Consider the following 27,796-nt stretch of genomic DNA (forward strand, 5'->3'; position numbering starts at 1 on the left):
TGACCGAAGGCAGGGGAGTCAGACTCACTGTTCCTGAAGCAGAGCAGCTTAAGCAAAGCCACATTTAGAACAATGCCAGGTCAGACCCAAAGCTGCTGTAATGAAGAGGAACAGCAATTAGCCAGGGCTCAAGAACACAAGAATGCCTCAGGAAAAGTTCAGCAGAGTAAGTGAGGGTCTCAGGAAGCAAGGTGAGGTGGAAGACGACAACGGGAGCCCTCTCTCTGAAGCTTAAAGGTGCAGATTGTCATCGAAGAGTATCAAGCACCAAAAGGAATAAGGAAAATACTTAAGTGTGAGCTGACGGTATAAACTGACACCGTGGGAGGTAAGGGCCTAGAATTATTCTGAGAACATATCCCTTCTTCACCTGTTCTGCTTGTGATGGAAAGCTGTTTAGTTAGAAAAGACCTTCCTAGGGGAAGCAGCTGCATTTTCTTACATCTAGCTCTTGAAACTCACTTTAACATTTTTGTATTAGCCTAGATAGAGGCAGAGAGAAAAATAAAAAGTTCTTGTAAAGGAGGGGGATGAGGGAGATGAGAGAAAACAAGAAGAGTTCTGCCTGATTATTTTTCAAATGCCTGGTGGGAGCATGCAGCTCTTTTCCAAAGGCTGAGAACAGGGATCTTGAAGACAGTGCCAATTAAGAGGAAAGGAAGCTGTGGGCTGATTTTAGATTCCAGGATGCACTAGGAGAGAGTGACCACAAGCAGGTCTATGCATCCCAGACAGACAGGGGCTAAGTTCGGGAGAACACTGAGGCTGACAATCAGAACATAAGATTACTTACCAGTAACCCAAGCCTGTAAGATGCATTGTCCGCAGGTGCTTCCATGCTATGCATGCTTTGCTCACACCTAGTGTAGTTTCTCACACTCCTTCCCCACCAAAGCAATACTTACAAGATATGCTTGATGCAGTCAGCTGACACCTCTTTAACTGTGTAAATTCAGAGAACTACCGAAGGGCTATCAAAAGCAAAGAAGGGAAGTCACACATACATAGCAATATTTTTAAAGAATATCCGTGCCTGGAAACTTTCATCTTACTTGTATTGTAAGTAAGTTCAAGTTACTGCTTGACACATAACTCCTCTACTTCGACTTTGATTCCACATCCTCAGGTTCTACAAGAGGCTCAGTCTTTTAGAGGAACAAGTGGATCACAACCTTTGATGTATTACATGCTGATTTTTCCCGTATTTATGTTGCCTGGTTCAGTTGCCTCAGAGTACAGTTTATAAAGATGTGTTATAAAAGTAACCCTTGCAGAATATTACATTTTTAATCAACATCAAGACAAGGAAGGAGCTGGGTTGAAAAGAAGTGAAATCTTCAGACTGGGGATGTTATTTCTTCCTCTTCATCTGAGACAGAGAGAAAAAGATGAACGTGTCCTGTGTAACGTTTTGAAGGCTCTGTGAAACTGCTGAATGACAGTGCTGAGTATGCCCTTGCATGGCTGAGCACACACCAAGCATCAGTATTGTGAATGCAATCCAAATTCCCTTGGGCAGGCCAAGAGCCATATAATCCTGAATTCCTGCTTCCACTTGTCTGTAGTTCCACAGGACACTGGCTAAAAGAGAGTCAGAGCTTAAAGCCAATAGTCAAAAATGGTGCCTCCCCACTACCTTGTGCAGCTTCACTCAGTAATGCTAAGACCACATTCAGTTAGAACAAATGTCATGACTGCAGTGAACTACATTTTAAGACATGCAACTGTTTTTTCCCTATGCTCAAAAATTTATTTACAATGTCCCCTTTAATCTGTTTACATTCCAGTTAACATATCAGCTGCCCCTTAGAATTTGCAACCAAAAAATACTATGATAAAAACTACTGATGGTACATCTTAATTTTATAATCATTTTGACTGGCTACATTTGTTATAAGCTCTGTATGAAGTACGCATGATAGAACTGGGCACTGGAGGGCGAGTCCTTACACTGACCCATCACACAGCCCCTGTTAAGAGAGCACCCTAACCAGCCACGTATGAATGTATGTGTGACAGGCACCACAGTAGCTGTCACTGCTCCTCAGGAAAGATGGTACAGTCACCACTACTGGAAATCTCCCAATGTTTACCATTAGTAAGAAATGCAGCAACAGGAATGTTTCAGAAATGAATAATGAACACCATTATCTCATGACAGAAATGCATGGTGAACAAACTTTAAAACCCTGCACACAGCTTGAATCATCTTCCATCAAAAATGGGGTATCTGCACAAAAAGGAGGCACAAAAGAGAGAGCAAGAACAATCAGAAGGCACCAAGCAAGTCCTATGCAAAGATTCCACAGTCCAAATTTGTTCATCGTGGAAGACTGATGCATCAGGGGAGTGAAATGGCACATAAAAGCATTACGAAGCTATGAAAATGGTCAAAGGGGTAAACAGAAGACAAACATTTCTTGGGACAAAAAAGGCTCTGGAGCCCAGTTAAATTACTAAGCTAACAAAGGTACATACTTACAAACAAAGCATAATTAATCATGCCACTCTGTCAAAGGATGTAGTGAAAGTCTATATACAGTTACTTCTGGCATCAACATGATAGGCTTGTAATGAGACTGCAAAGCCCACTGCAAGTACCATAAAATACCCCTGACCATGTAAGGCTACAGCGGCGAGCAAAAGCTAAGCACCTTTGAAAGAAAACAAACCCAAAATAAACCCCTGCAGTTGTGTGTGGTTTTTTTTATATATATATATACACACACACACACGTATAAAGTTAATATATATTGTCTAACATGTACATCCATAAATTAATGTTATATATGATCTATACATGTGTATCTGGTTAGTATTAATACATAAAAACCTATGTGTTTGCAGACAAAATATATGAAAAGTCTATTTCAGAAATTCTGAAATTGCTGTACAGTAACAGCTGATGATTACAGCTTCTAATCAACCGAGGACCTTCTTTTGGTGGAAAACAATCAATAATTGGTAAGTGGATTCTGAGTCTACATAAATGCAAATCTGTGACACACATGAAAAAATTACCTACTTGAAAGAACTTGCCAAAAGAAGTGGCAGTCCCTGTCACCTGATGCATACAATCCAGATAAAGGATAAAAGATTTCAAATGTAAGTTACCAGAACGGATTCATCAGATCAATTTAAAAATTCCGCCTGTCCTCATCTGGTCTATAATCTGGATTGCTACATATTTCTTAATTTTAATCTGTAATTTTTGTGCAAATTATCCATCTGGTTTTGCTGAGTACTGCTTTAGGCTGATGTACTCTATGATTAATAAAAGAGGAAATTCAAGAGACAGAAACATTGGATAGACTTAAACCAAACAAAGATTCAGCATGAGATGCAGAACTCTTACTGTAGATCACTGCATTGGAAATAACCGAAGCTACTGCATTACACATAGCCAAGTCTTGGTTTTTTGATCTTTATCCAATTCTAATTGCGGATACACGCACACGAGGGAAACATCACATTAACATAATTAACCATTCAGAATGGGTTGTACGCACAGAGCACAACAGAAGTGCACAAGAAATTCTGTACAATAGGAATACAGGGAAGTCGAATGGTTCATGGGCCTGGGATAATCCTTTTCGTCTGTAGCAGACTGGGTTAGCCCATACCCACAGGACAGCTGAAAGGATACAAAGACAGCAAAAGCCTGGGAGTGAACTGCTCACACCCAGTAACCGACCTGAGAAGCCACCAGTGCCTCTTCATTCTGCTTCACAGTACTTCACCAGTGCCACGTGTCAGCGAGCAGAACTGCTGCTGCCATCACAGCCTCCAAGGTCAGAAACCAGGGAACCTACACCACCCCATGGAGAAAGCAGCTCTGGACCCCGGGCTGGAAGACAGCGAGAGGTGGAGAGCACAGCACAGGAGATGTTCATGACAAGACAGAGCCTCTACCCAAACTATCGGACAGATTCAGGAGCACGTGCTCCCAGCACGTACTGGGACACCAGGGGTAAAACACGCAAGCCTTGCGGTCAGGGGCAGGGCAAGACATTAACAGGTAGCTGCACTACCAGAGACAGAAGCTGGAACAAACTCAAAGCAAGAAGATCAGCGTTTGAAAGAAACTGCCCATGCTGTTACAGTAAATGACTTTTATTTTTTAAAAAAATGAAATAACCGTGAACATATTAACAGGCCTGCAGGTGGCACTACAGTACAGCTGGATATAAGGTAGATACATTTCCCCATGTACCTGGACAATGAATCCATTGCATCAATGCTGACATTAGTAAATTCTGAATACAGTTCTATCAAGCAGGAACATTTTACTTAAAATAGTTCTGGACAAAGTTGACACTGAAAGTTAACTTCTCCTTCACTTTGGAAAGGATAGATGTTTTCAGCTAGCACTGGCATTGGGTGAACTATTGCCTGCAGTCACCAGTGCAGGGAGAGATGTACAACATCTCCACATGAGAACAGAGTTTATACTCCTTTTTACTTCTCATTCTGAGGAAGCAGGGTGGCATAGGGAGAGGGGGGGGAGATGGGTGAGGAATATGGGCAAAGAAGGTGGGGTATCAATTTCTATTCACTCTCCTTTGGCTGTTTTTGTGCTATTTTGGACTGCTTTCTAAAAATCACTTCTTGATTTTATTGAAAGGAAGACTAAATGTAATGCGCCTTTCCTTGAAAATCCAGGAACAGTTGTGGTACTTCAAAAATACTAAAAATATCTACTTTCATGAAATATTAACTGTTTCACTACAAACCTAGTTTTTCACTAAATACACAATTCTCCTATTTCTGGAGTCTCCTGGGGAAAAAAAAGTGGGTTCTCCCTTTATTTCTGCAACTCTACAGTGTATAGAGAAACGGCTACATGAAGGGGAGTGCAAAGAATAGCTTTATTCTTTTCCTTGGCCTGTATCTCACATGGGAAGTTTGCTTAAATTTCTGCAATTGGGCTACTGCTGGTCACACTCCGTCAGCAGCTATCAACTAAGACTGCAGTAGGACAACCCACCTCCAGCACATTCCTTCTAACTTCATGGAGACTAACTAGGCATGAAGAAAAAAACCATCCACACTCTTTATACCATTTCTAATCATAATATGCAGGAACACCAAGTGGTTTCCATGTTCTTCCAATTTGCAAAAGGCCACAGGAAAGGGACATGGCACCTTTCGTTAGAATCTGGAATTCTGCATGTAACAGTGCGACCTTCCGTTAGACCTTCAGTGTTGAGGCAGCGTAGAAAACAGTGGCTGAAGAGTGTGTGTAATACTGACCACACCAGCTCTTAGTGAGAAGCCTCTGCTCCTGCAGAGGCAGTCATGTGCAGTCCCTGTATATACTGTGAGCAAAAGGCTTACTTCACAGGGCATTTGGAATTAGCAATTCCTATGATCTAGCTAGTTTGGATTCATGAGCTTTCAGTGTGCCAACAGCATCTTTCACTGCATGGTAGATAATGTTCTTCACCTGTAACAAGAAAAAAAAAAAATCAACTTCTACAGACTAACAAGGAGACTCATACATACATTCCTAATAGCAAGTATACACACAAAGTATGTATAACCACTGCTTCAGGATATTAACAGCACAAATTTTAACTGTCAGGGTTAGAAGACAAATACTTTATAGACACCCGCACTGACTTATGAAATCATTGTCTGGTCACCCAGCAAACATCTGTTTACTCCTGTGATTTTAAGATACAGTCTCTCTTTCATGAGAGCTAGGAGGAAGTACACTATGAAGTCACATGTGAGAGTTTATTTCGACAAAGTCTTTGTGATGTGAATCACTTACGGATTCACATGAATCAAACCCAAAAGGAGCAACAAAATCATACAACATAGGGTTAAACAACCCTATGTAAATTAAGATGGTGCAACAAATCATCCTGTTGTCTTTGTGTGGAGGCTAGAAGTTCTTCTGATTTGTGCATTGTCCAGAAAGGCAAGCAAGATCAGAGATGAAAAAACCACCAGTACTCCCAGCAATCCATTCCACACTTAGCTATTTAACAATCAAAGCTCTATCTCATTTCTGATTTTTCTCATCTAAGTTGATTTGAATTCAGTTTCTAGGTACTGAACGGAACAATTTAAATTCTGAGTAGCTTAATTGCACTTGCTCAATTAACTGACAAGCATCATCATTTTTTCCTGATGTACATATGATCTTTCTTTTGTATCATTTGTGTGACAATTATTATAGGTATAAAAATACATACAGATTTTTTTTTCTTTTCTTAATAATAAGTGTTACTCATTTGCAACCTATTCATTTACAGAAACACTTCCATATCTGCACCACCACAGCTGAAGAGGTACTGTGTTAGAAGCTGGATCCCCACAATGAGAATTGATCTACTTCTGCTTTCCTTTAGCATCCTGTGCAAATCCATATCGAAATTTACAGCAATTTTTCACTGAATTGTTTGAGAGAATGAATATAAGTTCTGACATTCTTGGGTGACATACTGGAGAATGGCTACATATCGACTGCTCACTTTTGCAAGAACAGCCATTCTGCAGATCTCTCCCCTCCCTCATTTTATATGCATGTGCTTACTAAGACACAAAAAATGCTGTCAACAAAATTTGCGAACTAAACAGATACTAAATTGTCAGGAGCACACACAGGCGAAATCCAAAAAACTCCTATGGTCTTCTCTCTGTAGAACTTAACTGTCTTCTATACAGTATAGTACTTCAGTGCATAACAAGTTCTGGGCATAAGTATTAGTTTAAGCAATCCTCAAACCACTCATGCTCAAATCACTTCCTCAAGCCCAAACACATTTGATTTTCCTGTTTGGGACTAATTTAGAATCATAGAATCACTTAGGTTGGAAAAGACCTTTAAGATCATTGAGTCCAACCATAAACTTAACACTACCAAATCCACCACTAAAACCCTGCAACAAGCAAGCCTTCACTTTCAGAGCAATTTTCCTTTAGGCAATAAAGGAACAAATACAAGTGTTCTTGGTCAAATAAACATCTCTCTTCAAAACAAAGCACTGCTTTTTCCTTTTTAATAGGGTATTTTTTTCTGCTACACTTCACTATCATTCAGGATTCAGCCATTTAAAAACTTATTAATACTGACACATACACTAGTGTAATGGGGGAAGTTCTCTGGAAATTCCAAAGTTTATTACTAATTTTTTTTTACATAATACTGTAGACATAGATGTATTAATTATTTTTTAAATACTTATTAAATTACAGCCTCCAAAATCGTGGAGAGTTGTTACTTTTTCTCTAAATCACTACCCACACATTTCTAGTACTGAACAAAGCTGGCAAAACACAGAATGTATTTAGCAACTGCTGTCATAAAATGGTTACCTGCAGTTTATCCTCATGGTTTGTATGAGTATTAGAGAGGTGCCTGAACTCCTGGGTCAGACGGAAGCAGTGCTTCACATGTTCTGGAGATACAAAATCTTCTGCCACTTTAATGCAGCTGTACAAATTATGGACCTAAAAAACCCCACATGAAATGATAGATACATCGAGATTGAATGAACCATACAAACCCCTCCAAAACCCCGCCACTATGTATGTTAGGTTCTTCCACATTTACTTATCTCCAACAGGAATTGAAACCTATCTGACCTCACACAGAATTGTATCTAATCTTACAACGAGAACAAAATACACGCCATCTCACATGTTCCCTATTCTCCCACATGCACTAGTATTCCCTGAAGCAAGTTCTCTGCTCTTTCCCACATGTTTTTGGAATTCTGTTTCCTTGGCTGAAGTTTCACTACACAGAAATGTTTCCCCACTGTTCACCCTGATAGATTTTTTTTTTTTCCTTCATTCCATCCCAGTACTGTACACATCATTCAGGTATTTATATAAATTGTATTAATATAATGACTAAGATCCATACAAATAGTTCAAATAATTCAAATAGTTCCGGTAAGAACTGCATGCATAGTAAAAAGGAGCCTAAGTCAGCGATATTAACAGTTATTTTGAAGTTGCAGTTCTGTTGTGCCTCAAATTCAGTTATTTGTCAATACGGCCTACAGTTGACATACTTACCTGATGGGGAGCACCCGCAGGAATGAACACAGCATCTCCAAGGAACTGCACTATTGCCCAGCCTTGTACACCATGCTCATCGTAGAGTCGCTTACGTAAGGTCTGGTCCAAGTACCAACTTTGGTCGTGAATGGGGTCATGATCTGGGGGATTTTCTTGGCCTTGTTCTTCTCCGACCTAGGAGGTGGGGAGAAACCACAAGACAGCATCTTGACATTGCTGGTTTACAAAAAGCTCAGTACCAAAAAACATAACAACTAAACTATTTCAAGGTAGGACATTACTTTCATTAAGCTCATTTAGCTCTTAACTACTGACATGTGCATTAGTAAGAAGATTCCAGACCAGGCTGTAAACCTGGGAACCTGGTAACTACTAAAGACAGCACCAGAAAACCTATGTACTTGATGTTGATAGCAATTTGTATCATTCAGCTGCTGTAAGCGTGCTAGTCAAGGGATCCTGTAAGCTCAAGCCACCTTTTGTAGTGAACATACCTTCCGGAGAAGTTCCCGTATCTTTTCAGCATCCTTGGCAGCATAGATGTGCCACAATGCTCCAGGTTTCTCTCTTCCTTCATGGATTCGCTGCTTTGTTACATCATCAGCATCTCCCTCATCAATTGTTTTCAGAACCTCTGAAAGGGGAATCCACACAAAAGCGGTGCGGTTATAAAGCTTCTGATTTTTGACATACAGAACAGGAAGGAGCATTTTGAGCAGCTAAATCCTGTCACACTGCTACTGCAAATGCTGCATCATACAGTGCACTTCCTAAGCACGTCAGGCTTCATCTTAACAAAATTCAGGAAATGTGTCAACTGACAGCTAATCACAAAGCTCAGCCATGAATTCAAACTGAACTAACCACAATTATTCAATTAACAATGAGAAGAGTAACTTATCACCATTTCTCCTCCTTTCTTGAGGCAGGTATCTAATTTCTAGCAAAACTCTGCTGCTTCCACAGCTGGGAACCAATGAAGCATTACCACACTTTCAAACACATGCTGCAGATGTATTTAGTAGCAATAGCAAACTGCCTTGTATATTTGGGTTATATATCATAGATATGACAAGCTTAAGCAACAAACAGTATAGTCTTCTTTCTCTCACACACAATAGATTTTTTAATGGACAGAAAACAGCTTTCCTCAAACATTACCATCATCATGGGTCCCTTCCCCAACAGGAATCCCAACATACACCATGACATTAACGGCATCAGACACATCCAAGTGCAGGTTTGTGGTACCAACTCGCCTGTCTTCTGCAGTAATCAGACCTACAGAGTGTAAAATAAAATCCTATTTAAGCTCTTATACAAATAACCTGCCTGAAAGATCTTTCTAGAATGCTAACTTTACACAGCCATAAGAGCAGAAACCAGTGTCAAAGGGCAGCTGAAGCAGTTACATTCATGTCATGTGCTGCGTAAGTAAAAAGTTTACTGATAACTACTATTTTTATTTGACAGGAAATAGAAGTAGCAAATATAGTTCACCCAAGTCAACAAGTGTTTTAAAAACAAAACCTGAAAACAAAGATTGTTTCATGGTTAACATCTATAAACAGTCCTTTTATTTAGGTAACTGAATATCACTTTAAGAATCAAGCCTCAGTCACAGTTTTTCTATCTTAATGCTTTAAAATGCTAAGTACATGAAAGACTTTACCTTGCTACTGAGAACTTTTTTCCACTACACAGCCAGAAAACAAAGTCATATATTTACAACCAAAATACATTTAATAGGCTAGAAAAAAATATTCACCACAGACAGAATTACCGAGTTTATATCTAGGCCTACCCTTTAATTTGTTTGTAAAGCATCTAAGAGTAAAAAGATATAAAACTGGTTTTGAAGACAGACCTAACTAATTTTTTTCTTTTAACTTGAAAAGAACAAAGTGTAATAGCTTCTCTCTTTGGACTAAGACCTACACATCTAGAAGGTTCAAATAGTAGAGGGTTATAGTCTATGCTAAAAAAAACCAACAAACATCAACACTCCCTCCCCAAACTCTGATACAAAGGAAAATAAACTTTGACATTCAAGATGAATTCAACAAAATGAATCCATTGCTAATTACAAAGTCACATTAGCTGTCACCAATTACCTCACTTCTTGCTGCACTCCTCTATAATGCTTGATTACATTGTGAGCTCTTTGGTGTACAGCCTTCTTATCAAACTTACATGTCAAGTAATACATAAACCAAAACGTTGAACACAAACACTGAACAAGCTGAATTTGCCACAAATCCCTATTTTTTTTAAACTCTTATTTGTGATGTTATACTACTCAAAAAAGCAAAATAACCCCATAAACACTTTCTCAGAACTGCAATGTATCACTTGATAGCTTAAGTCTAATACACATTTGGTTACTAAGCTAAAACTTTTTAAAAGACGACAAAACAATGAAAAATCTTTCACATCCTCAGGTGAATTGTTTAACATAGCATTATCGATAATTGGAATGCAAACCCTTAAAAACCTCTGCACCTCTGTCCCATGAATATTCAAAGAGAACTACAGAAGTTGCATTAGGGTAAGTTTGCTTCCAGACTTGCTTTGTGAGATGGCTGCAACTTTCTCATCAGTATCACTTGACATTTTCTAGTATATACAAACAGCAACCACTTTATGTTATTTATCTTACTCTAAAGCTGTTAAAGTACTTACTTCCAAATCAATCTGTTGTCTAAAATTATCCTGGAACTTTAACAATCATTTGTTTTAAATTGAAAGTCTCCAAAACCTGCTTTTGGCCACAGCCTCAAGGTCAGTACATTCAAGAACTGAAATAACTCAAGTTGATACAACATGAATGAATTGTTCATATATCCTCCACGCTCTACCACACTGACAATCATTTGAAACATTAATGCTTCACAGCCCCACGCAGGGTATGTGTTCAGACAAAGGTTTCCTCCATTTGTACACTATTCACCTACTATATAATTGCAGTCTTAAGAGGACAAAACTATCCAATTCAGGTAGCTGAACATGGTGACAGTTGTCTTGCCTGTTGTCTGTGCTCTGTGTTGTTAGACACCAATTAAGAAAACTACACCACCTGGTCAGAAACATGACCACACAGATCAAAGTACCCAGAAGCTGGCTAATTTTCCTCTCAAATGTATCAACTGCTCTCAAAAAGATATTAACTTCTCCTTGAATCCTGTATCAGTATTGTGCTTATTATGCGTATTAAATAATAACTATTTGCAAACTTATAAATGCATATCTCTTGGAAACCACATGGCAAAAAAGGGCACATCTGACAGAGGACTAGCATAGGAATAGATCGCAGGACCAATTAAAAAACCAATTACAGCGTGCTCTAGGATAAGCATTGAGTTTTGATTAATGCCACAGCCTTGCATATGCCCTAAGTACAACAGTCACAAAACTCAACATCTACAGAGCTGTTCTCACATACCATAGGCATTGTACATTTTGGGTCCCAAGTCAGGACGGACAAAATAGCTTGGCAGCCTAGAAGCCAAATTCAGTCTGCCATCCCTCTTGGTATATTCAGGAAGAGGAAGATTTTCCATCAAGTCCTCAAACCTAGAGAGCAAAAAGAGAACAAGGGCATGTTTTCCTCCTATAGCACCTACAGCAGTCCTGTAGGCATTGATACTAAGGTTTACTTACCTTGTAGGCATCATATCTCTAAAGTCCTCCCCTGGAGGCCAATCCTTTAACTTTAGTACCATTGGCTGACCATCATCTGACCTGAGCCGTTCTGCAAGAAACAAATTAAAATTTCTTTATATAATATCTTTTTACCACAGCCCATTACCTTGTTTAAGCTCTAAGTCTTTTGTACCAAGACTTCTTGTATAGCACAGAAAAAAAATGGATCTGAACTTTTCTTTGGGCATCTAAGCATTATCATAGTATGAGAGTGAGAGACAGCGAACGGGAGAGAGATATATATATCATTACCTACAGCAGAAGTTTGACAGATCTTGCACAGCTGCTACATTTTAGAATAGTTTTTATTCAGCTTTGAAAACAAGCTTTTCCAGAGCATTCTCCCTCACTACTTCTACCAAAGTCTAAAGGAGTTTTGTGTTTCAGTTCAAGAGGAGTGGTGCTTCTATAAAATTCAAGTTACTGGTTCATGCTCTGAAATCAACCCTAACCTCAGTATAAAAGCAAGAAACCACAGTGCACCACACTCAAAAAAGCTAAACAGCAGGTGGTTACTGAAGAAGACAGCCTTTAATTTTTTCAATTCTTTGCTGGAGAGACTCAAATTAGCAAGGTGCCAAATTCAAACATTTGTCACTTCAAGAGTTGTAGGCGAGTCCTGACTGGTAACAGAGAAAGCTGGTAGCATAGAAAGATGACATTACATATGCAACAGCAGATGTACGATATGACAGCACTGACCACATCAACTGCTGTTTTGCCTCTGATGTTACAATGGCTACAAGAGTGTATCTGGAAGTGGTACATGGAACAGCTTAGAAGACTCAGCATGACGTTCAGAGAGAAACAAAGTTCACTCTTCTACCAAATTCTTCACAATTTGACATAAAGCCATCAGCTGGAAAACAGGATGTACCACAGTCACCTTCACATCCCCTCTTCCTCAGAGGGTAACATCCTTCACCACTTCCTACCTCACCAAGGACTGTCAGCCAAACAAAAAGCAACTAACCTTACCCAGACCTAGCAGAGCTGCTGACAGCACCAAGAGAAAGCATGTCCAAGAAACTAGGACTTGGAGACCTGTGAATCACAGCTGTGTTATATATCAACAGGCTACAGAAGACAGCCTTAGCTTGCAATATAAAAAAATCATTTTATTGAAATTAAAAGGAATTAAGAACTGCAGATATGTAAACAAAAGTGATTGATGTAAAGAAAATAAATTTTGATGAGCTATAGATTTTAGAAAGGCAAACTGAAAAGCTCAAGGACTTGAATTTAAAGATGTTTCATAACTTCCCGTATTCAAGATTCTGAACTCATCAAGGATCTTTGTTCCAAAGAGAAGAAACTTGTAGAAAGGTTATTCAGAAAGGACCGAGCGAAGAGCTACCTGGAGGAAAACACACAGATCTGATAAACTACATGAAATGGGACAAAAGTCAGAAAACACCTGATCAGCAAAGAAAAGCAGGTCTAAGAAGGATCAAAACAAAAAGTTAGACCTGCTCGAAGTCCACTTAGAACTCAAAGATATTAAAAGTCAACAGCACAAGATTAAAACTAACTAAAGTATCAAATAGAATAATTAAGGGATTATCTCAATACCATCTCCATATTCAGTGGCTGTTTTACATCTCTTCAATAATTTAAGGGGGGGTGGGGCGACCAGGCACATATTTGTGAAATCTAAAATTCATGTAATGCAGAGAAGACAGAGGCATCATGCAATTCACAGTTTTCACATGACTTAGTGTGTGAAATCTCTGGACTATCAGCAAATAATACTCTAAGTTGGGGAGTGCATATGGCTGAAAAACACTACATAAAATGTATTTAAAAGAAACTGGCAGAAGTGATCAGGTTTTCCAACCTGTACCTCTAACATTGCTCATATGAAGTGTAGTAAAGGCAGTCTAAAAGAAAGGCAGCAGCTGATTTTGCTGAAAGGAGCGTATCTGTCTGGAGACAAACTACAAATAACATTTCTCAAAGATAACTTGACCTACACAAATTCACTATTTTCATGAATGACCCTAGCACAGAAGTGAAGAGTTTGTAAAGTTTCCTAATTACTGTTAATACACAGAAAGACCACACCATTATATCCTTCTTGGCCATTCATTTCTGAATAATAGCAGAAATAGTATGAAATTTAACAGTACGAAATACAAGACACTGTACTTGGAACCATATAAAAATAAGTCGAAAGTTGAGAGCTCTTTGACTGGAAAATGACTAGGAAAGGGAATATTCTCGGTCTACAAATCTAACATTATGTTCACTGTTGAACAAAGATTCCATTAAGTCATCTAACAGGTCACCGTTTCTGCTATGTACACATCGTGGTAAATACAGAAAACGTTTTATACACAACACTAAAATCAGCAACATTGCAATGAACTGTCACAACTCAATGTCTGTAAATACAAGACCACTCCGATCTATGTATATACAATCTAAAATAGAGAGCTCTACTTTTCAGTTATATCCCCATAATTTTTTACTGGTTATCTTCCACATCCACACTTGACAGAATGCTTTCTCAAAGAACTCGAGCATTAAGTAATGTGTTATCACGAGATACACATACAGCATTGCTATTCGTAATACATGTTAAACTTGGATTTGTACTCACAGATGATCTACTACAAAAATAATTCACAATGTCAAGTTTACTTAGTTGATATATTCCACCAAGTCTGAGTTTTAGCATCAAAAGCCTCAGTCTGTTTTAGCTCTGCAGGTTCCCTTTAGCTTTACAATAAAAGTTGAGGTTGGGAAGAGAGTAAGAGTAGTCAAATTACTTACTGTCTTAATAACTGTAACTGATGATTAATTTCACTGAGGAAAGCTAAAACAAAAGTAGTTTCCCATGAAATGGATCATCTTTTGTCACATGAAAGTAACACACACAACATGCTATAGTAGAGACAAAGTTTTCTTGGGCAGCCCTGCCTTAATCTTCACCAATAAGGTATTTTCTAGGGTGTGCTACATCTAAGGAGCAATGGCTTCTTTGGATGAGACTGATAGCTATTTGGGAAATTTTTATTTATTTATTTATTTATTTAGAAAGTAGGTGGAAAAGGAGGAAGGTAGCAAGACAGACTGCTCAGTTAAACTAGTCAGCCATAGGTATTACTTACTAGATATTATCTCAAAGCCATCCCAGAAGTCACGCACTTTCACGTCTGAAATTATGGCACAGTTCCTGCAGTTCACCAAATCTACATCTTGATCTCCAAATTCCAGGCTGAAAGCTTCTGGTTTCCAAAGCTCTGACTTCAACTTCTTATGGACACCAGATACCAGCACGGGCTGAGAATACAAAGACGAATGCTTACTCCACCATAACCAAATTCTTACACATGCAGCCAAACTTATCTTAAGAGCCGAGACTCCTGGCTACCATCATACAAAAGACACCACAAATCTATTTTCATCCATGTCTGGTTTTTGTGCACCACATAACCAGAGTCAAAGCAAACTTCAGTTCCGGGCCATGTGCAGTTGCCCTAGAAGTGGTACTGGATTAGACTTGCTAAGGCAACTGTACTAGGTCTACAGAGCAGGTGCCGGCAGCAGGGGTGGGCTCTGTGAGATGTGGCTGGGAGCTGCCCCGTGCTGGGCACAGATGGTTCCACCTGGCTCCAACAGACCCAACGTGGGCCAAAGCTGAGCCCATAATTGATGCTGGTGGTGCCTCTGTGATAATAAGAAAGGGTAAAAAACATTCCACAGCTGCTGAGGCAGGGGGAAGTGAGAGAAACAACTCTGCAGACACCAAGGTCAGTGAAGGAAGAGGGGGGAAAGAGGTGCTCCAGAGATTCCTCACAGCCCACGGAAGAGACCATGGTGAAAAGCAGGTTGCCCCCCCCCGCAGCCTGCGGAGGACCCTGGTGGGGCAGGTATCCCCACTGCAACCCACGGAGCACTGCCGCAGGGGGAGATGCCCTGAAGGAAGCTGCAGCCTGTGGGAGCCCACACTGGAGCAGGCTCCTAGCAGGAGCTGCAGCCCTTGGAGAGATGTCCGTGCAGGAGCAAGTTTTCTGGCAGAAAATGTGGCCCGTTGGGGACCCACACTGGATTGGTCTATTCCTGAAGGACTGCAACCCATGGAGAGGGCGCACGCTGGAGCAGTTCGTGGAGGATGGTATCTTGTGGGAGGGACTCCACACTGGAGCAGGGGAAAAGCATGAGGAGGAAGGAGCTGCAGAGACGAAGTGTTATCAATTGACCACAACCTCCATTATTCTCCATTCCCCCTGTGCCGCTCGGGTTCAGGGGGAGGGAAGGGGTGGGGAAGGTGAGGAGGCAGAGTCAGAGGTGACGGAGTAAGGCTGAGCCTTTAGGAAGAAGGAAGAGCATGTGGGGGAAAAGTGGTTTTAGCTTTGTCTTTGTTCTCCACCATCCTACTCTATTTTTAAAATGGCAATAAACTACTTTTTCACAAGTTGAATCTGTTTTGCCCATGACAGCAATCGCCAAGTGATCTCCCTTGTCTTTACCTTGACCCAAACTTTTCCACCTGATTTTCTCCCCCTGTCTTGTTGAGAAGGGGGAGTAAGAGAGCAGCTGGGTAGGAGTCTGGCAGCCAGTCATGGTCAATCCACCTGTGGAAGTACAGTGGGTGTTGAGTCCCACCACATCTCTTTTTTTTAAGCACAAATGCAACTACCACTAGAAACAGCATTTATAGTAAAGCCCTCTCACATGAAATTTTCATATTCTGATATGAATTTTTTAACTATTTCACTCATGCTTTATGTATAATCATGGATCATCGTTAGTTCCGCAGGACAAAAACCAAGTAGCAGAAAAGTGGCTGTTCACTTGCTAAAGAGGTTTTAAGATGTTTAGGCTAACCATCTATATATGTTCCACACCAAGATTTGAGTGGCCTCTCCCCATAAATGCTGGAGTCATTTGCGAAACTGACAACAGTATTTTCCAACACTGGCCAAGACCCCATCAGTTCCTCTCACCCTGCAATCTCTAGAGAGAGTTGTAAGACCTGAGAGAAAAGGAAAAGAGGGTATGAAATGAACTTACACGTGGACTACCCCAACTGAAGAGCTCTTGGTTTAGTAACTGCTACCTATGCTTAAATGACAGTTCACATTGCTATGCAAGTTCGAATCAGTTCCAAGCTGTGCCCTATACATTAGCAATGATCTGAAAGTAGATCTTTGGTTTATTCACATGAAGAGATCAGTACAACCCTGAGGAGCACAGATGCCCCTAGATGTTCTAGTAGCATCAGCATGTTAGGCAAAGAGACCTACAGAGCTATAGACAAGCAACTCCAAAGTTATGTTGCTTAAAAACACTCCAGTAACTAACCACCACTTCACCTGGATTGCCCAATGGCCTCTAACAGGACTAGTGTCCATTTTATTCCCTAAGTGAGGACAACTATTCATTCAGAAATGAACAGAGAAAAAAACCAAACAATTTTGGGGATAACAGAAATGGCCTTGGTTTTCAAATACAACACAACATAGCCCTGAAGTTCGAGAAGGCAGCAATGAAACCTCAACTGCAGATGAGTGAGGTTTAGGAAAACAAAAAGAGGTTGTTACTTTACTCCTGCCAACTTTGGGGGTGGGGGGAACAAACCCACAGAACCTGAGAAACAGTCAGGTTGGAACAGATCACCCTCACACTAAAATAAGTGTTGCAGTGTTTTCTCACCTTCAGGTTGAACTTCCTGGTTTTCCATTTGTGCCCACTGCCCCTTGCCCTGTCAGTGGGTACTGCTGAGAGGACTCTGTCTGGCTCCCTCTTCCTCATTCCCTCTCACCAGGGATTTACACACCGACAAGATTTTCTAGCCACACTCTCCCAAGCCTTCTCTTCTCTGGGCTCAACAGTCCCAGCTCTCTTGATGTCTCTTCATATGAAAGATGCTTCAAGTCCCTTAGTCGCCTCTGTGGCCCTTCACCGGACTTTCTCCAGTAAGTCCATGTCTGCCTTGTACTGGGGAGCCCAGACCTGGACACAGCACCCCACGTGTGGCCTCTACTGGGGCCAAATGGAGGGGAAGGAGCACTCTGCCTGACCTGCTGACAACGCTTTTCCTAACACAGCCCGGGATGCTGCTGTCCTTCTCCGTCGCGACAACATGCTCTTGCCTCACAGTCACCTCCTTGTCCACTGGGATCCTGAGGTCCTTCCCGGCTAAGCTACTTTCCAGCTGGCTGGCCCCCAGCACCTACTGCTGTGGGGCGTTATTCTTCCTGAGATGCAGGACTTCACATGTTCCCTTGGTGAGCATCACGAGATTCCTCTCAGTCCAACTCTCCAGCCTGGCAAGGTCCCTCTGAAGAGCTGCACAGCCACCTGGGGTATCAGCCGTTCCTCCTTGTTCTGTATTTTCTGTAAGCTTGTGGAGGTCCTTAACGAGGATGTTAAATGGTACTCAATACTGACACCACGCCCGCCGGGGACGCTGCTAGTGACTGTGATCACAACCCCCTCAGCATGGCATTTCAGTCAGTTTTAAATGCACCACACTGTCTACTTATCTAGTCTATACTTCATCAGTTTGATGACACTATGACAGTGTCAAAAGCCTTATAAAGTTAAGATAAAAAGCATCCAAGTGCTCTCCCCTCACCCACCAAGCCAGTCTCATCACAGAGGCTACAATGCAGGTTAAGTATGATTCAGCTAGCATTGCTGAGGCCCTCTTCTCTTCAGAAGCGTAGCCCAAGGGATTGTTCCAAGTAGACATATGAAAAGGTGAAAGTCTGCTCTCCTGAAGTCCAGGCTTGTGATTCTGCTTTTTTGCTTTGCTTCCTCTTCTCAGGATCTTGAGCCAAACCCCACCATCTGACAGTCACCGCAGCCAAAGCTGCCCCTCACCTCCACATGGACAACCAGTTCTTCCTCTTCTGTAAGCACGAGGTCCAGCAGAGCACCCTTCCCCAGCTGGTTCCTTGATAAGTTGTGTCAGGATGTTGTCATCAATGCACTCCAGAAAACTTCAGGAGTGCTTGTGACCTGTTGTACCATTCCTCCAGCAGGTATTAGGGTGTCCCCATGAAGCCAAGGAAATGTGACCATAGGGTTTCCTCTAGCTGTCTGAAGAAGGCCTTACTGCTTTTTCTTGATCAGGCGGTCTGTAGCAGATACTTGCCACAATGTTGCCCGCATTAGTTTGCTTGCTGATCCTGGCCCATAAATGGCTCATCATCTGTTCCTGCACGGTTTCATGCATTCCAGCTGTTCCCTCACATAAACAGAAATGCTCAACTCATCTTCCTGGCCTGTCATTCCTGGACCGTCCTTCCGAAACAGCCTGTACCCACTCCTTGCCATACTACAGTTGATAAGCTATCCCACCACTTCCCCATCATACCGATGAGACTGTCGTGCAACTGCACCCTAATTCCTCCTCTTTGCTCCTTGTACTGTACGTGTTCGTGTACAAGCACTTCAGAAAGACACCCTGTCACGTTAGTTTCCCAGAAACAGTATGAAAGCTTTCCTTGCAATGCTGTGATGTACACAGTTCCTTACTTACATGCATATGTTTGAGATGGATATCTTTCATCCCTATTTTCTTCAGTATGAGATTTCATCTGTTCACATCACCCCAAACTGCTTGCTTGCCAACCTAATCTACTAATTCCTTTCTTGATCACTGGTCATACTCTCCCTTCCCTATCATTCCTGGCTTACAGGTCTCCTAATCAGGTTGGCTAGGCTGCTGGCAAAGATGCTTTTGACATAGTTAGATGGATCCCATCACTTCCAAGCAGTCCTCAATCCTCAGAGAGGTTTCCAGGACCACAAAACCAGCTGTGAAAACAATGGTTGACATGCAGGATCAGTCCAACCCTCTATTCCTCACCAGCAGGATTAAGAAAACCACCTGGGCCCCATGGCCTTGACCATGACTCCCAGAGCCATATAATCACTCTCGATACTGTCCAGGTCTCCCTAGCAGTATTGTTCATGCCAATATGGAAGAGCAGCAGAGGGTAAATGTCTGAGGTACAGATGAGCTTTGGCTGTCTTTCCACTGCGTCCCAAATGGGAGGCCCTGACAAGCAGCACACCTCCCCAAGATGACAGAGCAGATACACTGATCCCAAGTTTAAATATATCCTCTGATGCCAGAAGGAATTGTAACATTAAGGCAATAGAAAGGTTTTAATCATATTCTACGAAAACCTAGGGATCACAGATGAGGGGTAAAATAACTACCTTTCACAGGATGAGTGGAAACTGCTGCCAGGTAAGACCTTCAATTTGACAAATTTTGATACCTGCTGTATTCACTTGACTACTTGACAAAAAACCCAAACAACCAAAACCCCCAAACCCAACAAACTACTTAGCCTAGTAGAATCTTTCCAGTTATTAAGCAGAGACTTTCTCATGGAAAAAGTGAAAATGTTCTCTCTAGTGAAAAACAAAGCTTGGGTTGCAACATGAAAGGATAGCAGACTTGGCTAGTAGGCATTTTCTGCCAAATCTGCTCATAGGCTACAGGAAGAAAACAAATAAAAACATCGAACAACACCCCAAATCTTCAGTATTTCAAAAAAGGAAAGCCTAGCATGAAAATTTAGAAGAGAACAGGTTGCTGTAGGATAAGAATCCTGACAGTATCCCCAGATGAAAACCAACCATGTTCAGGAGACTAAAATGCTCTTGAAGAACAGCTTCAGAAAGAAATAATTCTATGGTCTCCCAGTGAATTCTAGGATAAGACAGAGTTTACCTTATTTCTGGCAATTTCCAGGACAAAGAACTTGGAAAATCTTGCTATTTCTGCACAACACAGAGTGCCATCTGTTATCCAGACATTAAGGGAAAAGAACTTCCTCTTTTAATGATTCGGGATGCTACTGTGACTAAGATCTTCATATGGCTCAGATATAGTGTCCAGTGTATTCATTATGCTAGTTTGCAACTAACCTTTTCCAGCCCACCAAATGGGAAGGAGAAGACTATTTGGGGGATGGTGGTGGAATTAACATTTCTTTGATTTCACTTGTAAAGGTGCAGCTGGGAGGTACAGGAAGATGTGAGCCAAGGGAGAACCGTGACAGAGCAGAGTTTGTTGAGATAATCTCTGCTTGAAGAATAGCCTTGTCAAGACAGCAATGCCTGCTTGGGTCACCTGCTCTCTCTTGTGCAGGAATGAGAGAGGTTCAGTTAGATTGCTTTCCACATTCCAGCAGGAAAGTCAAGTGAGTGCAACACCACTGGAGAATTCTTGAATGAGCAAGGGGCTCGCTTAGTCCATTGCTGTGCAAGGGGTCCTCTGAATGATGAAGTCATCCAAAAGCATCAATATAACATCTTGGGGTGAAGCCTAAAATAAGAGGGCAATACAGACTGCAAACCGCACATTTGACAGAAGATTGGTAATCACATCTCTAGGTTCCATAAGCAGTCTCTCAGGATTCATTAACAGTCAAGAGTCCCACGGCCATATGCAGCATCTTGCACCCGGTGATTAACCAGTCTCATTTGCAGAGAAACCGACAAGCACATCTTTTGTAAGTATTCCTAAAATATTTAGGATCTTCCTCAGAGAGACAGTATTATTTTCTAACTGAGAGAGTTAGGAAAATTATCAGAGTATACTGAGCAGAAACTAAGGAGCACTTTGCCAAGTCAGGCAGATGACTGACACCACAGCACTACAAAAGAACACTCTGAAATCCTTCATAACTCAGAAGGATGCAACAGGTTCAAGGGGAAGGGAGAAGAAAAAAAAAAAAAAAAAAAGAAAGACCCCCATGCACTCCAAAAAAAATCAGGACAAGAAGATAACTGCAATTAGAGGGAAAGTTGGCCATACCAGCAGCAAGCTAAGCTTTAGTCAGACAAGCGAGGGCGTGCTGCACAGTGGCCTCTTCCACCTATTCGGAGCTGGCTAGGGGAGTCAGAAACAGGAACTGCTAACTCCGGTGTTGGTGGTGCCATACAGTTCTCTCCACAGTTCTCACAGCTAGGTGCTAGTTATGCTTGTGCCCAGGGGACCCAGAGAACATGCAGTCCCACGGGACACACTAAACTTAACCGAAAAGTACTCTGCTTCTGGCAGGAATGGACTTGAGTGCCAAGAGGAACATGCAGCCTGATCTGCCCCGCCATCACAGCTCAGCAGGCCCATGACTTGTGAGCAACCACGAGCAAGCATGGAAAGCAAGTGCCAAGAGCATTGGCACAATAACAACAGAACAGCTGACAACAAGGACTTATCCAGAAAAGATGATGAGGGATGTAACTGTCTAACACCAATGGTCTCAATTCTGAGTAGTCAGTGAAGGTAACAGTGCCAGAGGTCACGGCAGAACAAAGTGCCAAGAACACAGTCTGAACACTGATGGACATCACATTCTGTTAGAGCTATAGGTGCACTTCCTCTGCAGCAGCAGCTACTCACATATTTTTTTAACATTCAGCTTAAAGATTCACCAGGCCAATCTTAATGACTCTCTGGAGAGGTTTAACCTGTAGCACTATGAATTGAGATCTGAAAAAGCGGCTACACTGGCAGCAGGTCTGAAGTCCAGTCTCTTGACTGAAGGCTTAACTGGCTGATGACCCCTCCAGACAATCCAAGAGTGCTCAATACACAAGATGCAGAGTTCAAAACAATATTTGGGTAACAACACAGTTTCACAATAGACTCTAGGCTCAGGATGAGACACTGCATCAAGTACACCCAATACTTCAGCAGAAATTCAGCAGGAATTATACTGCGTGCAGCACTTTTATTCTTGTACATGCTGCAGCTGGAGGGAATGGACCTTTCCTTGAGGCTATAAAGCATCGAGTATGGGGTAGATCCTAGGATGCATGCAGGAAATCAGTGGATTCATTGCTGGGCTGTAGTACAGCAGGTTCAGCACAAACCACACCACACTAAAACCACTGCCACAGCAAGCACCCTCATAATGGTAAGCTAAGAAAAGCTCAGTGTGTAAGGGCACATGAGCTCAAGTCAGTACAACGTGGAGCGGACAGGGCCGCCATGTCACCTGTTTATAGCTCTACAGCTAGAATCATTGTTCTTCGTATTAACTCAGGAGCAACTGGCCAAAGTCTGAATAGACTTGTCCAAGGTACAGCTTAAAAATTCAGGATACTTATAAGCAGTGAGGGCTAGCTATTTGTCATCACCCACCTGGCCCTGTTTCCAGCACTCCCTGAAGATCTTCCAGTTGTTTTTGTTGCTGGGATCATGAAGGCAAAGGAGTCTACCATCACACAGCCAAGAGTGGGAAGTGTGTGGATCCAGCACATTTAAGCCCATTACCATTTCCTTCACCTCTCTCTGTGTGTCAGCTAAGTTACTAGCTCGTTTTGCAGCATCAGATGTCTTCTTATTTTCCACCACAGAAGCAATGATATGGTCTAAGAAGTTAGGCAGGCTGGCTTTACCTTTGGCCCCCTAGAAGACATAAATCCAGAGGTAAGTTCAGTCTTGCAACAGCATACATACTAACGCATATCTGCTCTCATTCAGGTTTCTGTCACAAGACATCTTGGTATCAGAAAAACAGGCAATAGTAAACACACCAGCTCAGAGACAGACATGTATCCAGTAAGAACAAACAGCTATGGACCTGTTTTATAACAGTAAAACTTCAAATAACCAGCTACAGGCTATCTAGAAAAATATTACAGCAAATAATCACGGAATAGAAAACTTCTCTAGTGTTCTAAACTCTACTACTTTAATAGTAAAAATGGTTCATACTTGAATTCAGTAATATCTCAACTCTATTTCCCCATTTTCCTCATTCCATTACTAAGAAAGTTAATTCAACCCTGGCACAGGCAAGCTGACGAACATGGGAACGTTAAGCAAGCACGGACAGACAGAGAGGAGCAAGTACTTCCTGCATGTATAATGTTAACAGAACCATTTGAGGACAGCCTCACTGGCTGTGGCGTCCATGCTCTGCTCCTCAAGCGATGTTTAAAATTTGGGAAAGACTAATGACAATCTTAAATTTTGTTCTTATCTTAAAAAAAAAAAAAAAAAAAGCCGCCTGCCTATAGCAAGATACTTAAGATACTAAACATATTTCATACATCCAAGAGAACATAAACTCTAATTGGATCCTTACTCACAAGGCATCTATGGGAGGGGGCAGGGGTGTGATAGATTTCTGGCAGCAAAGGGCTTCTCATTCTAGCCAAAAAAAATAATAATCCATTCCCACCCCCCAAAAAAACCCCAAACGAAACAAAACCTCAAACACCACCCCCACTTCCCCCTAAAAAGCCCCAAACCCACACAGGTACTGGAAGCAGAGTGAACAGTAACAGTGAAAAAATATTACTGGAACAACTTTGCCATCTTTAAAACTAAATTAAATTTCAAAAGAAAATTTACCATATGTAAAATATCAATCTAAAACATAACACTATTCATAACTGAAGATATTAATTCAGTAAGAAATATTAATAGAATTATAGAAGTCTAGGTCAGAAGGAAGACCTAGAGATCATTTATCAGAACTTCCTGTTGAAATCAGGTTAAGTCACTCTGGGCTGGGTGAGACTAAACCCTAACTTCTTGTGGAAGGAGATTACATCACTTCTCTACCGCTTGAATGGAAAGTAAGAATTTTTTTGTTATACCCAGATAGAATTTCCCCTGAAACAACTTGTATCCGTTGCCTCTTGCCCTGTTACCACACATCCTTGTGAAAGAGTACCTCCATATTCTCTACAATAACCTTCAGATAATTGCAAGATCGATCAGATCCCAAAAGCATTCTCTTCTCTAGGATGAAGAGAACCAGTTTCTTTAAGCATCCTTTGTGTGTCAAGCTCCCCAACGTTTTAATCATGCTTCATGACCCTCCACTGGACCCCCCCACATTTTTCAGTGTTGTTCTTCAACTAGGGAGGCCAAAACTGGAAACAGTGTTCCAGGTGTGGCCTAACAAGTGCTGAGTGCAATAATCCCATTCCTTGATGTGCTCCAGCTGTGCGCTTCCCAGTGCAGGCCAGGGCAGTCTGCCTTGGCAGCTGCAAGGGCGCAGTGCTGACACATTCAGCTTGCTGTCCTCCAGGACCATGGCTCCTTTCAGGGGGGCTACACCCCTCCTAGTCAGACACCAGCCTGTACTGCTGCTTGGGATTATATTATTTTTCTACAGTCTGTCTTACCCAAGTAAGAATAAATCATAACATCATCCAATTATGACAGTCTTAAAACTGTACCTTTACACTGACTCTCTGCAGGCATGAAACAGATAATACGCAGTGTAACTACTACAGTCAGTGCCAACTACTCTTCAAAACAGAGTATCACTGCTCCAGAAACACCCAGATGATTCTCTTCATGAGCAGCAGTCCATTATGCCTCTCAGTTTGACCAACACAAGTGTTGTTTCTCAGGTATGTTTTGTTCATTTTATATGAAGCATCCAGGCATTCAAGTGGGGGGTTGGACCAGAGTTCCCCACAAATTCTTTCAAATCTAAATTACTCTGTGAAGACCAGAAGTCAAGGAAGTAAAAAAATTCTATTTCAGAATAGATCTGATTCAGTGCAGTGAGCGAACGCATGGAGATGCGGGGATGGGGATACAAGCTGAGACAGACCCTCTCGAGGCTTGAAAGAATAACTTGTTTTAAAACAAGTGATCACAATTTCTTCGCCTGTACTCAGTGATGAGAGGGGGTGGGGGGTGGAAGTATTATTGGATTCATCTTCCTATAGTAGCACTTTCTATAGTATTTTCCTATACAGCTGTACAGTTCCCGCTACCAAAAACAAACAACATGAACTATTATTATTAAGGTTCCATCTTTCCAGCCTGATACAGAAGGGAAAAAAAAATTCTGCTGTGAGACAAGCCATTTCATAATCTTCCTCATTCTATCTGCCTAAGCTTTTTGGGAAAATACCCACCCAGAGCAGCTAAGCCTTGATAAATTCCACAGAGTCTATCCTTCTCTTGAACTAAACGCTTTCAACCATTTCAAATGTCATTGATTTGTTAAGTGGGTTTTTTTAAGGTTATTTCCTCCAAAAGGGATTAAAGAGAAACAAAGTATCCTTATTCCAGAACACACACCCAGAAATAACAACTACACCTTACATTCATATTCTATCTTAAATGCCTTTCAAGGTAACTTCTTTTTTAAGAAACTGTTTTCCTCATAGGTTTTTCTCTTTTTTTTGTGGTATGCTCTTGCATATTTTTAAAGATGTGGAATTTAAAGTGAGCTTTTATAGGGATGCTGATTATCAATTAAACAATTTTAAGGCTGTATTTTAACTCATGTTCTTGGTCTTTTGCAAGGAACAGCTTTTCCACAGTAGTAGTAAACCAAACCACAAACTAACAGCATCAAAATTTTCTACAACTTTGTTGGGTGGTGAATTTTGGCAGAATATTGTGTTTGTTTCAACAGTTAAGAGTAAGGTATATAACACCACTTAGATTAAAACTGTTAGATCACTATGAAATTCTTCCCCAGAAAAGATATTATTGAAGGAATACAAAATTATTTACCGTAGAAGCTGCAGAAAAGACCGGAGGAAAGGGTATTCCTGTGTCTAATGGGACCTGAGGAAGCTTTCCTGGCCCGGTGTGCAGCAGATCTCTGAGGCTGGAGCCTTCAGCTTTGTTGCTAGATGTCACTGGGCCCAACAAGAGGCTATTAAACAGCTTTGGGGTTAGTGGGGAAACCTTTGTACTGGAGTTGAAGGAATCCAATCCAAAGGGTGAATGGGATTCTTTATTAAGCACTGACCTCAGTGATCCTGATTCTGCAAGATAAATATCAACAGTGGGGAAGAAAAAAAGAAAAAAGACAAAGTTCAAATGACCATAAGTTCTCTGAAATTATTTGCTCTTGCATTAAATAGAATATTAACAGAATCTTGTGGTAAAGGTAAATTATCACTGCAATGGTGAATGCGATACCTCAAATAGAATCAGACATCATATACTACAGGTAGATTTTACCCTTCATATGCCATCAAGGTTTTGGATAGCACAGCAGATCTGACCTGAAAGTGTCTGATACACAAGAAACTTTGAAATAGACTCAATTAAAAAAACATTTCCTTGGCTTTCTGAATTAATGCTTCAATATGAAATATTTCGAATTTTAACCGTAGTCAAAATATTACAGTGACTAAGCCCTGCAAAACTAGTGAGAATCACAAATACATCACATCAACATATAAATTAGTTCTTGCTAGACATATGGACAGGAATAAACCCTGTGTTAGTCATGCTACCTCTGACAACTGGGAGCTGCATTCTGTAAACAGTTATTTCATCCTAAGAATCACACTTAAACTACTGAGTATTAAAGAAGTTCTGATCTATCATCTGACCCTCCAAGTGGACCCTACTCTTTCAATTCTCTGGAAATACATTCTTCACACAGCACACAAAACAGCTTTATTTACTCCAATAGTTACGAAGTGACAAAGCTGCATCTGAAATTAATTCTTATCATTTTACATCAGGATATCTTATTACTTAGAAAATAAATACAAGAACTAGCACTGAAACAAACTGGGAGTGACAAGACAGTATTTTTATTTTCAGCCCTATCATCATCTTTCTAGCTTTGCATATTCCTAAGCCTGTAAAAGAAAACTGGTTCTAAGAAGCAAAGGAAGAAAAATGACCATGTTCCTTTCCATTTAGGGCTAGGCACTAGCCTGCAACCAAGCAGTACATTATCATTTCTCTTTTAAAGCCAGCTCTGGAAGGCATGTTTTCTGCTCACCTTTTGTTTCTTCTTTTGCTTTTTGTGTTGCTAAATCTGCAAGCCAGTGTAAGGCTGATGATGGAGCTGTTTCTGGACAAAGTGGTCTGTTAGTCTTTGTTTCACCAGTGTTATTGGTTGGTAATGTCTCTGGTTTTGCAGATTCATCTATCCTACTATCAATTGCTTCAGATTTTGGAGCTGTGTCCACTTCTAGTTGCCCTGCTCCTGCTGTCCCTGCTCCAGTGGAAAAGGTGCTCTCGTTTCCAGAGACTGATGCACTAGGATTTACAGACGGAAGCTAAAACAAAAACATAAAACAACTGCTAAATGTTGAATAAAAGGAAGAGTTCAACTTGGGAGCCATT

General features: G+C 41.1%; 1 protein-coding gene across 4 annotated transcripts in view; it reads right to left on the reverse strand.

The window, feature by feature from the left end:
* Nucleotides 1-4,097: 4,097 nt before the first annotated feature.
* Nucleotides 4,098-27,796, reverse strand: part of KDM3B (lysine demethylase 3B) — a 65,473-nt gene continuing 41,774 nt past the window's right edge. For 3 of the 4 annotated variants that reach the window (XM_055812882.1, XM_027794321.2, XM_013303538.3), the window contains exons 14-24: nt 27,450-27,729; nt 26,216-26,472; nt 22,862-23,128; nt 14,853-15,024; nt 11,698-11,788; nt 11,480-11,610; nt 9,199-9,318; nt 8,532-8,671; nt 8,035-8,211; nt 7,327-7,461; nt 4,098-5,446 (exon numbers count right to left, since the gene is read on the reverse strand). In XM_055812882.1, coding sequence (XP_055668857.1) covers nt 5,366-5,446; nt 7,327-7,461; nt 8,035-8,211; nt 8,532-8,671; nt 9,199-9,318; nt 11,480-11,610; nt 11,698-11,788; nt 14,853-15,024; nt 22,862-23,128; nt 26,216-26,472; nt 27,450-27,729 — 1,851 coding nt within the window. In that variant the 3' untranslated portion in view covers nt 4,098-5,365. Of the gene's footprint in view, nt 5,447-7,326; nt 7,462-8,034; nt 8,212-8,531; nt 8,672-9,198; nt 9,319-11,479; nt 11,611-11,697; nt 11,789-14,852; nt 15,025-22,861; nt 23,129-26,215; nt 26,473-27,449; nt 27,730-27,796 lie in introns of those variants that run through there. The other variant, XR_008748541.1, reaches the window with a different exon arrangement.

The sequence above is a fragment of the Falco peregrinus genome, chromosome 8, assembly GCF_023634155.1.
Source record: "Falco peregrinus isolate bFalPer1 chromosome 8, bFalPer1.pri, whole genome shotgun sequence".
NCBI lineage: Eukaryota > Metazoa > Chordata > Aves > Falconiformes > Falconidae > Falco > Falco peregrinus.